The sequence below is a fragment of the Trichechus manatus genome, unplaced genomic scaffold, assembly GCF_000243295.1.
Source record: "Trichechus manatus latirostris isolate Lorelei unplaced genomic scaffold, TriManLat1.0 scaffold00044, whole genome shotgun sequence".
Classification (NCBI taxonomy): Eukaryota; Metazoa; Chordata; class Mammalia; order Sirenia; family Trichechidae; genus Trichechus; species Trichechus manatus.
Genome location: NW_004443980.1, coordinates 4116645 through 4129398, shown reverse-complemented (window position 1 = coordinate 4129398; position 12754 = coordinate 4116645). Strand labels below are relative to the sequence as shown.

Sequence of the window (12754 nt, the reverse complement as noted above, 5' to 3'; positions counted from 1 at the left end):
ACTCAGTATGGTGGAGGCCTTGGTAGCTGTGGTCCATTAGTCCTTTGGACTAATCTTTTCCTTGTATCCTGTTCTCTTCATTCTCCCTTACTCCTGAAGGGGTGAGACCAGTGGAGTATCTTAGATGGCCACTCACAGGCTTTTAAGACCCAAGATGCTACTCACCAAAGTAGAATGTAGAACATTTTCTTTATAAATTGTGTTATGCCAACTGAGCTAGATGTTCCCTGAGACCATGGTCCCCACAGCCCTCAGCCCAGTAATTTGGTCCCCAAGGGAATTCGGATTTGTCCATGGAGCTTCCATGAGGAATGGTTTATTATTTCTAATAAAACCACCAAATAATCTGAAATCACTTTATTTCTTCTTGTCACAGCAATAGAGAATAAAATTCATCAATCTGAACAAAGGCAGCAGCAGCTGAAGAAGGAGATTGAGCTACTCCAGGACTTAAAACAAAGGTTGTACCTTCTTCAGGAAAACAGGGGCCTTAGGTCTGGATCTACTTCAGTGTCTTCCCTGTCTTCTTAAGGATGACCATTTCCCAAACAAGGTGCCAGGCAAAATGGCAAGCAGGCTCACACCAGAGGCCCGGCCTATGAGGAACACAAACCACAGGATTCTTAGCCCTCCTCCTTTCTGGTCCATGAACTGCGATCCATGCCAGCTCTCACCTGTTCTTGCTGACTGACGTTTCATATCTGACTGGTGTTTACTGCCGTCCTCTCAACTGTCATCTCTCTTCTTTCCCTACTTCTCTAATAAAATGTTTGTCTCAGACTCTGCTCGACTCAGTTGGATCATGCCCTATTTCCCCCACCCTCTGCACTTCACATCCTTCCATGGCTCCCAACTGGTGCATCACCCTGCCCATCTCCTTGATCTGACACACCAGGGGCTCCTGTTCCCACAGGGCCTTTGCACATTCTGTGGTGAAGGCTTAACTGCTCTTTCACCTTTCTTGTCAACTCCTCCTCCCCCAGATCTCATCAGAACACTTCCCTGACTCCTCCACCTTAGAGGCCGTTTCTTTCATACCACTTACCACACTTTGTGTGAATAATTGATTGTATCTTATATCACATCATTAAAATATAACCTTTCTGAGTGCATAAACTCATGATTTCTGGGTTTTGGCCACTATTACAACTCTTTTGCTCACAATAGTGTCTTGCTCACTATCACATCCGCAGCACCTGGAATGCTCAATAAATGTTAAATAAATGTGTAAACTATTCTTAACTTTTTAGACTAGTTCCACCCTCTTCGGTGTAAGTTTGAAGGTACTGCTTTACTTGTACCAAATTTACCTGTCTTCATGCCGCATAAAGTCTGCCTTTTATACTTCTTTTCAGCCACAATTATCACATGAGCATCCATCATCTTCAAAACAAACATCTAAATTTAAAACTGGACTCTTGAATAAGACCATCACTGGAAATACGCAAGAATGAAAAAATATTTTTTTCAACCTGACAATATAAAAATCAAATATTATGTCCACACCTCCATGTCTGACCCCTAAGAATTTCACACTCATAATTTTTTATCCTAGTACTCTGATTTGCAATAAGGCTACATTTCAAAATGGATTTGATCTGAGTCCACAGCACAGTATTCAAAAAGTATCTGCTGAAGAAACACGAAGTAGAAAAAAAGAACGTGACTGTCCTTGTTGTAATGGCAGTCATAGCCCAAGTCATTATTACTGGAGACAAAATCTAAATCAGTGGTTTTCAAATTTGGCTGCATATCAGGATCACCTGGGACACTCTGAAATTACAGAAGCCTACATTCCTTTATTTAACTCACTGAATAAAGGTTTCTGCCGGCCTAGATGAGTGCTCTAACTTCAACTTCCTCCCCTAACAGTGCATCCTACAGCACAGCTTATCTAAGGAATAGTTCTGATATCATGATCCTTATTAAGAAAATTCTGTATCCCACTTCACTTTCAAATTTACTAAGTTACTAAATAACTCGGCACAATGCAGCAACATGCTTTTGGGAATGTGATGGTTAATGTTATGTGTCCACTTGGCTAGGCTATGATTCTCAGTAATGTGGCAGACACTATGTATAATCACTTTCCATTTTGTGATCTGATGTGAGCAATCAATCAGTTGGAAGAGTTTCCTTGGGGGGTGGGGCCTGCATCCAGTATATAAATAGATGTTCTCACAAAGCTCCCTTTTCCTCTCCCTTATCTGACCTCCAGTTCTTGGCATCCAGAACTGTCTTGGCCTCAGATATTGAGTTTATCAGCCACTGCAACCATATGAGCCAGCAAAGCTTTTCAGCCTGTTGTCTGTCTTAGGCTGTGTTCTCTAGAGATGCAAAACCAGTAAAACGTATAAATATATATATATATATAGAGAGAGAGAGAGATTTATATCACGGAAACAGCTCACGTGATTGTAGAGGCTAGAACGTCCCAAGTCCGTGGATCAGGATAGAGGCTTCTCCTGATCCATGTAGCTGCAGGAGCTGGCAAACCCCAGATCTGCAGGTCAGAGAGCAGGACTCTTGCTCACAGGCCGTGAAGATCAACGGATCCCAAGAACAGCAGGTCAGCTGCTAGCTCAAGTCCCAAGAACCAGAGGTCAGATGAAAAGGAGGCAGCTGCAGGATCCAGAGAGGGCAAAAGCCAGAATGTCCACTTATACTGAGATGCAGGCTACATGCCCAAGGAAACTCCCTTTCAACTGATTGGCCACTCACAGCAGATCCCATCATGGGCATGATCACATATAAACACTGAGAATCATGGCCTAGCCAAGCTGACACACAGTCTTAACCATCACACTAACCCATGGATTCGGGACTTGCTAGCCCCCGCTATTGTATGAGCCACTTCCTCACAATTGTGTGAGCCATTTCCTTGAAGTAAACTTCTCTACATATATACCAAAGCATATACCAAAAAGAACTGGTTGACGTTCAGCCATTTCAGGAGGTAGCATATGATCATGAACCAATGGTATTGAAGGAAGAAGTCCAAGCTGCCCTGAAGGCACTGGTGAAAAACAAGGCTCCATGAATTGATGAGAATACCAACTGAGATGTTTCAACAAACGTACGCAACACTGGAAGCGCTCACTCATCTGTGCCAAGAAATCTGGAAGACACCTACCTGGCCAATCAATGGAAGAGATCCATATTTGTGCCATTCCAAAGAAAGGTGATCCAACGGAATGTGGAAATTATCAAACAATATCATTAATATGACACGCAAGTAAAATTTTTGCTGAAGATCATTCAAAAACAGTGGCAGCAGTGCATCAACAGGGAATTGCCAGAAATTCAAGCGAGATTCAGAAGAGGATGTGGAACGAGGGATATCATTGCTCGTGTCAGATGGATCTTGGTTGAAAGCAGAGAATACCAGAAAGATGTTTACCTGTGTTTTACTGACTATGCAGACATTTGATTGTGTGGATCATATTGATAACAAAATGAATAACACTGTGAAGAATGAGTATTCCAGAACACTCAGATGGGTTCATGTGGAACCTATAAATAGACCAAGAGGCAGTTGTTTGAATACAACAGTGGGATACTGTGTGGTTTAAAATCAGGAAAGGTGTGCGTCAGGATTGTATCCTTTCACCATACTTATTCAATCTGTAATGCTAAGCAAATAATCCAAGAAGCTGGACTATGTGAAGAAGAACAGGGCTTTCAGGATTGGAGGAAGACTCATTAACAACCTGTGACATGCAAACGATACAACCTTGCTTCCTGAAAGCAAAGAGGACTTGAAGCACTTACTGATGAAGATCAAAGACTACAGCCTTCAGTATGGATTACACCTCCTCATAAAGAAAACAAAAATCCTCACAACTGGACCAATAAGCAACATCATGATAAACGGAGAAAAGACTGAAGTTGTTAAGGATTTCATTTAACTTGGATCAACACCCATGGAAGCAGCAGTCAAGAAATCAAACGATGCATTACACTGGGGAAATCTGCTGTAAAAGACCTCTTTGAAGTGTTGAAAAGCAAAGATGTCACTTTAAGGACTAAGGTGCGCCTGACCCAAGACATGGGGTTTTCAATTGCCTCATATGCATGGGAAAGCTGGACAATGAATGAGGAACACTGAAGAAGAACTGATGCCTTTGAATTATGCTGTTGGCGAAGAATACTGAATTTACCATAAACTGCCAGAAGAACAAATCTGTGTTGGAAGAATTACAGCCAGAATGCTCCTTAGAAGCAAAAACTGCAAGACTTCCTCTCACATACTTTGGACATATTACCAGGAGGGACTAGTCCCTAGAGAAGGACATCATGCTTGGTAAAGTAGAGGGTTGGAGAAAAAGATGAAGACCCTCAATGAGATGGACTGATAACAATGGCTGCATCCACGGGCTCAAAGGGATGGTGCAGGACCAGGACCGTTATTCACAGATAGGGTTGCCGTGAGTCGGAGTGCACTCGACAGCACCTAACAGCAACAGAGAACCCAGACTAAGACAGGGAATCATGCAGTGGGCAAATACTGGGCAAACTGTTAAAATAAACCTGGGCTTGAATTTCAGCTATGTCACTTACTCCTGAAAAACTTTAATCAAATTATTTAATCTATGTGAGCCTAATTCTGCCTACTTTATGGGACAAAATGAAGGCAGTAAATAAGAAAATTTTTAAGAATCATGGGCAACAATAGCTGGCACTGTGGGATCTAAAAGTTACCAACCACTCTCTCTCACACACACACACACACACACACACACTCTTGCTGATGTCTCCTCCTCATAGGCCCTGGCTTACTCTCTCCATTCTAACCAAGCTAACTTGCTTACAATAAGTTCTGAAAGACTCTTTATCCCCTGCCTTGAAGCCTTTGCTTGTACAACTAACCTGTCATTTTGGAGATGAGATAGAAGGACATTTTATGTTTTCCTCTACACAGCACAAGAATTATCTTCAGAACAACTTCTAAGATTAACTCTATTATGTTTTGTCTAATTGAATATTAAGAAAAGCTATTTGTACATACATTATTGTGTCATTAGTACCTAAGCCTATCTATCTGTCCTAATAACTTATGTTCCTTGAGGATGGGGACTGTCTCTCCCTTCGTTTATATGTACCCCAAAGGATCAATATAAATTTTTCAGCTGTGACAATTCAACTGTACTGTCTTTCAGCAGGAATTAAAGGATTTCTGTGCACGTGCATGCGTGTGTATGTGTGTGTGTGTAGTTGGGAATCAAGCAGTTGATATGTTTATGGTGGTACCTGTTTTTACCCTAATACCTATGAACAATCATACTACTGGCTTTTAAGGGGGGAGAAAAAGAACTCTACATGCCTGCTTCAACAGATCACTTTATTAGTGTGTCATTCTAAACATTACATAAATACAGTCTTTATACTGGAGTATCAAACATTGTTCCAGTAAGTTCAAAAGTACATTTAGGGCTATTCGAAGAAATGTGAATACTTTGGCTTCCATTATTACATCAGTTGAAAAAAATCAATTTGAGAGAATAGTTTTCATTTCCGGTTACGACTAACAACAAAACCAAGTAAAAAAACAAGAGTGTGCATTAAAAAAAAAAAAAAAAAAAAAAAGACATCCAAGGACTTTCTGAAAGACTTATACTACTGTCCTCTTCACTACCATCCATACTCATACAAATTACTCAGTAATCTGAGAAGTGGTTCTTAACCCGTTAGGAACTCAGTAACTATTTGTTGAACGAATGAACTATCTACGCAAATGGATATACTACTTTAATTTGCATTTTTTTAATAAATTTTTTTTCAAGTAAGAATGACAGTAGACATATTGAAGTTCACATTTTGTTTAGATCGTAAGCCTACAGAACAGTGATTGTTACAAACACTATCCATCATAGCTAATAGATGTGCACATTTATCAACCTAATAAGAAAACTCTATCATGTTGCAGAACCAGTTCTAACCTAATAATTAATTGGACTTCAATCATTTGCAACATGGCCAAGAAAAGGCTGCTGGAGCGTCTAGGTTTGTATTTATTTTGCTTATCAACAAATTCCTATCTGGGGTCTCACTGCCTCCCCAAATACACATCCATTTAAGAACATGGCTAAAAACAGTAGCCGTAGCACCTGGTTCACCTTATTAATTTGGGTCTGAAAATATATTCAGGATCCAAATTTAGACAGGGGACCTTCTAAGCAGAAAACAAAAATCGCTAAGGAAGCTCACACCAATGGAAATGAGTTCATGGACCAGAAAGCAAGCTGAGGGGACACATGATACAACACAAAGAGGAACACTCTTCACAAAGTCATGTTTCATGACCAGACCAAAAACAACAGAGCAACTGTCTCTTCAGTAGGATCTTTTCAGGAAAACCATAATTTTGACCCCTTTTCAGGATTTCATTATGCTAAATATTACATCTAAAACAAAAGAGGAAGCTGGTGAGGTTTCAAAAAAGCGAATTTGTGATGGTATTTGGCCGAGATAAAATAAATAATGCAAATTCTGTTAAGACCTGTAAGAAAGTTGGTTTTAAGAACCACTTTGTTCAAGTCTTATGTACGAGATCTCCATGAGATCTTGTACATAATTTATGAAGAAAGAATACACTGAATATATCATTAGTTTCTTCTTATGAGTCAACATTTATAGAGGAAAAGGTGAGGGGAGCAATTTAAATTTATGTCCTCAGATTTTACCTTGATAAGCTAAAACACCATTGGGTAAGTGGTAGAGATTCTAACTTACAAGACATCTTCTTTATCCAAACAAAGTTTCTTTCATTACCATCCTCACGGATAGTTCTAAATCACTACTCTTTATGTGCGCTTAAATCTGAACAGAAATCTTGTCAAACCTAGAAATTTTATCTTTACATAATTATCATTTCAATAGACTTAACTCACGTTAAACTGAATATTACTTCAATATACCACGAAGTTAAAAAAGCCATCCCAGTGCAAGCACACAAACAAAAGCCTGAAATGACTGTAACTATTCCTTCACAGTAACTGAACTAGCAACTGCTGCAGCACTTCAACAAGCCCCGAGGTCGGCATCTCACTTCACGGTGGGTCCTCTGTCTGTATCACAACTGTGAGCCATCGTAACTCCTGGTATCCTGATATGTGACCTGGGAGAGTTGCCTCCACCTTTCCAAGGTCTCCAAGGTGCAGACGTTCCTTTAATCAAAAAAAGCAAAACCCTCACCCTTTTACAATGTTCCAGCCCAAATGTAAGAAACGTCACATTTAAAATACACACATCTGGAAACAATAGTTGCTTTAAGCGGGTTCAGGAAAAGCCATACACCCTTCGGATAAGCCCACACAGACAGCTGTGCCTCAGAGTGAGAAAAACAGCCTGAATGAGGTTTTTACCTGCAAAATTACATCCCCCTTGGGCACAAACAGGACACACCGTCAGCAGTGCCCCAGAGCACTCACGCAGCATGCACGGCCTTCAGCTTCAGTTCTTAAAGGCTCCGCATTTACTGGCTTTAGCAATGAACTCCTTGAGCAGGGGGCCATCCATTTGCCAAAACGCTGCAGTCTGTGTAACTTCTGTCAAATGATTGACACAAAACTTAAAGCAGAATTCTTCTAAATCCTGGACACACACACAAAAAATAAAAACAAAAGGCTTTTTTTAATTAACTTTGATTGAATGACTTCTCTTCAAACCCTTGACCCCAAATTTCTCACCCTTCCCTAGAAAAGACATTTGAGAGGCTAGAAACCTCAGACTAGGCAAACAAGTAGCCACATGTAGTACGTGTTACAAAAGCACATACTGTTTACTCAGAACACAGTAAAAAGCAATGATTTCTTGATTCAAGTCTCACTCTTCAAAACACACCATCTGTGGGGAGAAAAGTCTCCTCCATGGTTATCAGTTGTTGTTAGGTATCATGGAGTTGATTCCAACTCATAGCCACCCTGTGTACAACAGAATGAAACACTGCCTGGTTCTGCGCCATCCTCACGACTGCTGTTATGCTTGAACCCACTGTTGCAGCCACTGTGTCAATCCATCTCGTCGAGGGTCTTCCTCTTTTACATGACCCTCTACTTTTTCAAGCATAATGTCTCTCTCCAGGACTGATCCCTCCTGATAACATGTCTAAAGCATGTGAGACGTAGTCTCCACATCCTTCCAAGGAGCACTCTAGTTGTACTTCTTCCAGGACAGATACATCAGATAGTCTAGTCATACTTACCACCACCTGCCTGTTAGCTTGTTGTACTGTGGTGGCTTGCGTATTGCTGTGATGCTGGAAGCTCTGCCACCAGTATTTCAAATACCAGCAGGGTCATCCATGATGATGGAAAGGTTTCATCAGAGCTTCTAGACTAAGAGCGACTAGGCTATCTACTGCTGAAAACTAGACAATGAAAACATTATGGATCATAACAGAATATTGTCCAAAATAGTGCTGCAAGATGAACCCCGTAAACTGGAAGGTACTCAAAATACACAGTGGCCTCAACAATAGACTCGAGCACTCCAATGATCATGAAGATGGTGCAGGACCAGGCAACATTTGGTTCTGTTGTACATGGGGTCGCCATGAGTCAGAGCTGACTAAATGGGAACTAACAACAGTTATACTCAAAGACTTCAGTCTAAGAAGCTGAAAGCCACTTCAATCCACATCATACATCTTGCCACCTTCAACAAACTAGAGAAAAAATTAAGATATGGGTTATTTAATTTAAGGAAAGGAAGGCTTTAAGAAACAAAAAGGCGATGCAGAAATGTGGTCAACCTTAAGGGACACATTTTTAAAAAAAATTGCAAGGACCTTAAACTCACCTTCGTGCTCTCCCCTAAATAAAAAAGACTTCATTTTAAAGCTACAAATAATGAACTACAACTTTCACCACACCAATTATTCAGGTAGTTAACTCCACAGAAGTATATTCACACAGACTGGATTTTTCAGGCAGACCACCAACATTCATAAGGAAAGTAACATTTACAAGTGGTAAACCAGAACAATTTAAAAATCTACTTCTGCCTATGCTAACGCATACTTTCATCTCCAGCAAAACTCTACCTATAATACTGTTTGTTCCTTCAAATGTTGGAGCGTATATTAAATCAATTATGTGCCCAGAATGCATACAAAGACTAAATACATAAAAGCAAGTAATAACAAAACCTCTTATCACAAATAGTTTGATTTTTATAACTCGGCCAGCTAGTGAGTCCTACACTGAAGGTCGTACTCAGGGTTCTCTCGAGCCAGGAACTCAACAATGTTCAAACTGCACTGGCTTCAAGCTTCCTGCTGCCATGAACTGGGGAGGGGTCCACACAAACCTAGAGAGAGACTCCTTCTCTGCTTTCTCAGCACAGGCCCCTGCAAGCAAACATTTCCTTATCCTAAGGCTTCACTGGCCGCAGTTAATTCAGGAAACCCACCCAGTCACACAACCACAAGAGACAAATGACATCTAACATCTGTCACCTGCTGCTGCCACAAGTGTACTTTTCTAGATAATTCAAAATGCATTTTAGACATCAGCACAATCTCTAGACTCATGTTTTCACAAGGGAGTCTCAGTGGGCTAAGTGTAAGCCGAACACTCTGTATATTATAACAAACTAAAATGTTAAAAGCTATAAAAAACATTCCCTCTCAGATTATTAAAGAAAAAGCACTACTCCTGGTACTACTCAATGATTAATAAATGCTCTCAGGAATGATTATATTCCACAAGGAAATAAAATTTACATTTTAATCGTATTTAGTTATCAAAAATAGAAAACCAGTTTATCTAGACCCAACCTTGGAAGAATTACAAGATCCTCCTTAGCCAGTCATAAGCACAAGAAAGTTCCTCAAACCATGCAGTATCAGATAAGGGCCTTTATAAGTTAAAAGTTTTAATTATATAATTATAAGTTGAAAGTTTTAATTATATAAGTTAAAAGTTTTAATTATATAATTTCAAATTTACTGGAAAGAAAGAGTGCACTAAATTTTGGCATCATAAAATCTTATCATTTCCATGCCTATTCATTTGGGATTCAAGATCTTTATAATAAACATGAAAAAGTAATTTACTCAGCTTACTGTGCACAGAGACTTTGTACACACTATAGGTATACAAATGCTGCTTCTAACTACAAATCACCTTCACATGGTTATGAAAATGTTCTATCAAACTGGCCTTCCCTTCCCTTCCCTTCCAATGGGTGAGACAGCTTAGTATTCAACACTGCTTAACAGTTTCACACATGAAAAATCTGACTAGAGAATACTGAAAACAATCTAGATCTGGATTTTCTCAGTAGTCGAACCTTGGGGAAGGCAGGTCGATGTTGTATTTGGGGAGAGAGAAATTGGACTCTGCAGGCTCATGCGCGTGAAGCAGAGGACGGCACAGAAAGGCAGAAGAGCAGGTTCACGTAGGAACCCACCCTGAGCTAGTTTGCCTTTGATGTGTGACTTATATAAGCACCCTTGTGGCGAGGTAGTTTTTTATACTGTAAGAGCCTACGAGATTTGCTCAACTCATTCTCAAACAGTCAGATCTTCAATTACCTAGGGGGAAAAAATGCAACTCTTACCCAACTAATGAGTCAACCACAACAGGGCTGCTGGACTTTAAGTAAAACATTTCCAAGAAGGACGAGAAGGATCACTTGACTAGGAGTCGAAAAAAGCTCATCACAGAACGCAAAAATCTTTTCAAGATCCACAGAATTGGGAGGTGGAAGAGTGTGAAGTGGAGGGGTCTAATATGGTCTCCGTATTTTAGAAACTAAATTTCATGTTAATGGCATCCTGTGGCGAAAATTATAAAGTAGCTCTGAGGCAAAACAGATAAAATATCCAATTTATTAAAATTAGCAAAGAAGATCAAAGTAAAAATTTGCTAATCTGAAATAATTTATAAATTCATTTCAAATCTTTAAACATTTATTCTAATCACAACACATACGCTGAAAATAAGTTGTCTGCCCTTTCCACAGATTTTCTTTAGTAACAAAACACACACAATTGATGGTCTGAATGCAGCCTTTAAGTTCTGATCTAGTCCTAAAATACCAAGGCTAAAATAATCGAATGCTAAGACTTACTGTGTAAGACCACTTGGACAGCGAGAGAGACTGTTTGCCTGAAAGCTGTGTCACAAGCCATCTTTGAGATATATGCCAGATGGCAAGAGATCACAAACCACAAATAACTCTGTCCAAGTTGCTGAGCGGATAGAATTTTCTGGAAAGTTCTTTACTCTGATAAAACAAATAATATTTCCCAACTCTTTCTATCAATGGTCAACTATACATGGCAAACGAAAATTTCCTGAATAGAAAGAGTATAAATAGAAGCATTTCAAAATTTTTACAATGTGATAGAGCACTATCTTGAGATAATGTTTTATTCACATTTTCTCTCTTGAGATCAACATTTATTCAGGTCTGTACTGGAGGAATAATTAAGTGCTCCTTCTTTAGCACTTCTTTACTGTATAAAACTTTTAGAAAGTCTGACAATGCATTCATAAAGCAACAACTGCACAACCATCAGCTTACTTTTTAAAATCCTAATAACTGCCGAGTCAGTGAATTTTTATTGCTTCATGTGTCCACATGCAAATTATCTTGTCCGAAGAGGGTCTGGAGGAACTGCAGTGACTTTTACAGAAGAGAGAAGAGACACAAGAAGCAGGCAATTTCCAGCTTCCCAGTATTTCGACGCAGAGAAGGAAGGAAAAGTCATTTACTATCCTGAAACTGAGCTTCTGAGAACAAGTAGTTTTTGTAGTTAATTTCTAATCTGACTTGGTAGTAGCTTCCCATCAACTAACAGAGATAGTAGTGGGTTTTATTTTTGAATTCTGAATACTTTATGTATTTGCTTACCACAAATTTATTACAGCACTAAGGAAATCAAATGTAAAAGTGCAGAGTCAATTACACAGCTCCCCTCAGAACCGCAAAATTAGACTCCTATACCAAAATAGGAAATAGAAAGAAAGGGATGATTTTTCTTTTTGTCTTCTATTTTCTACTTTTTCTATATTGAACATGTAATATTTGTGAATATTTGTGGGGTTTTTTGTTTAAGTTTTTTTAAAAAGCACAGCTTCATGGTGCGGTATCTCAAATATACCCATTCATTCATTTATTCCACATGGATTTTTGAGTGCCGACTATATGCCTGCACTGACAGGCACTGGGGAATCGCATGCATTTACAGTCTCTCTAAAGGAATGGTTTGTAATGTGTTTGTTCTTAATATGAGAAAAAGAAAAACTAGTAGGGAAGAAGATCAGATGGCATGGGCAGAAGAGGCCTAAGGCTTTTTGGAGGGCAGATTTTAGCTGAAGGTGAGAAGGAAATTTCCACCAACTAGAGCTAAGATGTTTCTGCCCAGATTGTCCTAACTGGTGCTCGTCAGCAAGGTCCTAATCCTAACAGTATGGAACTCATTAGCAAGGAGAAGAAGTCCAGAGAGATGTAGAAAAGACTCTAGAATCAATTACCAAATGGAGAGAAAAGGCTTCCACTCAATTTAAAATTATATCACTGGGTGGAAATAAAATTTAAAGAAATGTAATTTCTCACAAAGAAGTTCATGGTGTCACAGGAAAGGCAGACAAGAAAAATCATCCCTCCATCTTCTATGAGAAACAATTTACTCTGATAACCATTCCATCTACTGTCAGACTGCAGAGAAAGTCAGCTATATTTGGCCTTATCAAATATTTATAATCATAATTTCAAACATAAATAGGATACATTTTGAAAATAC

The 12754-nt window shown here is 39.3% G+C and overlaps 2 protein-coding genes across 11 annotated transcripts in view; one reads left to right on the top strand and one right to left on the bottom strand.

Moving 5' to 3' along the window:
* SETDB2 (SET domain bifurcated histone lysine methyltransferase 2) overlaps positions 1–1615 on the top strand; it is a 122494-nt gene extending 120879 nt beyond the window's left edge. For both annotated transcript variants that reach the window (XM_023731543.1, XM_023731542.1), the window contains one exon: positions 377–1615. In XM_023731543.1, coding sequence (XP_023587311.1) covers positions 377–531 — 155 coding nt within the window. In that variant the 3' untranslated portion in view covers positions 532–1615. The remainder of the gene's footprint in view (positions 1–376) is intronic.
* RCBTB1 (RCC1 and BTB domain containing protein 1) overlaps positions 485–12754 on the bottom strand; it is a 78031-nt gene continuing 65761 nt past the window's right edge. For 4 of the 9 annotated variants that reach the window (XM_023731545.1, XM_023731544.1, XM_023731549.1 and 1 more), the window contains one exon: positions 4249–7593. In XM_023731545.1, the coding sequence (XP_023587313.1) occupies positions 7453–7593 (141 nt within the window). In that variant the 3' untranslated portion in view covers positions 4249–7452. Of the gene's footprint in view, positions 597–1312; positions 1473–4248; positions 7594–12754 lie in introns of those variants that run through there. The other 5 variants (XR_002824138.1, XR_002824136.1, XR_002824137.1 and 2 more) reach the window with 5 other exon arrangements.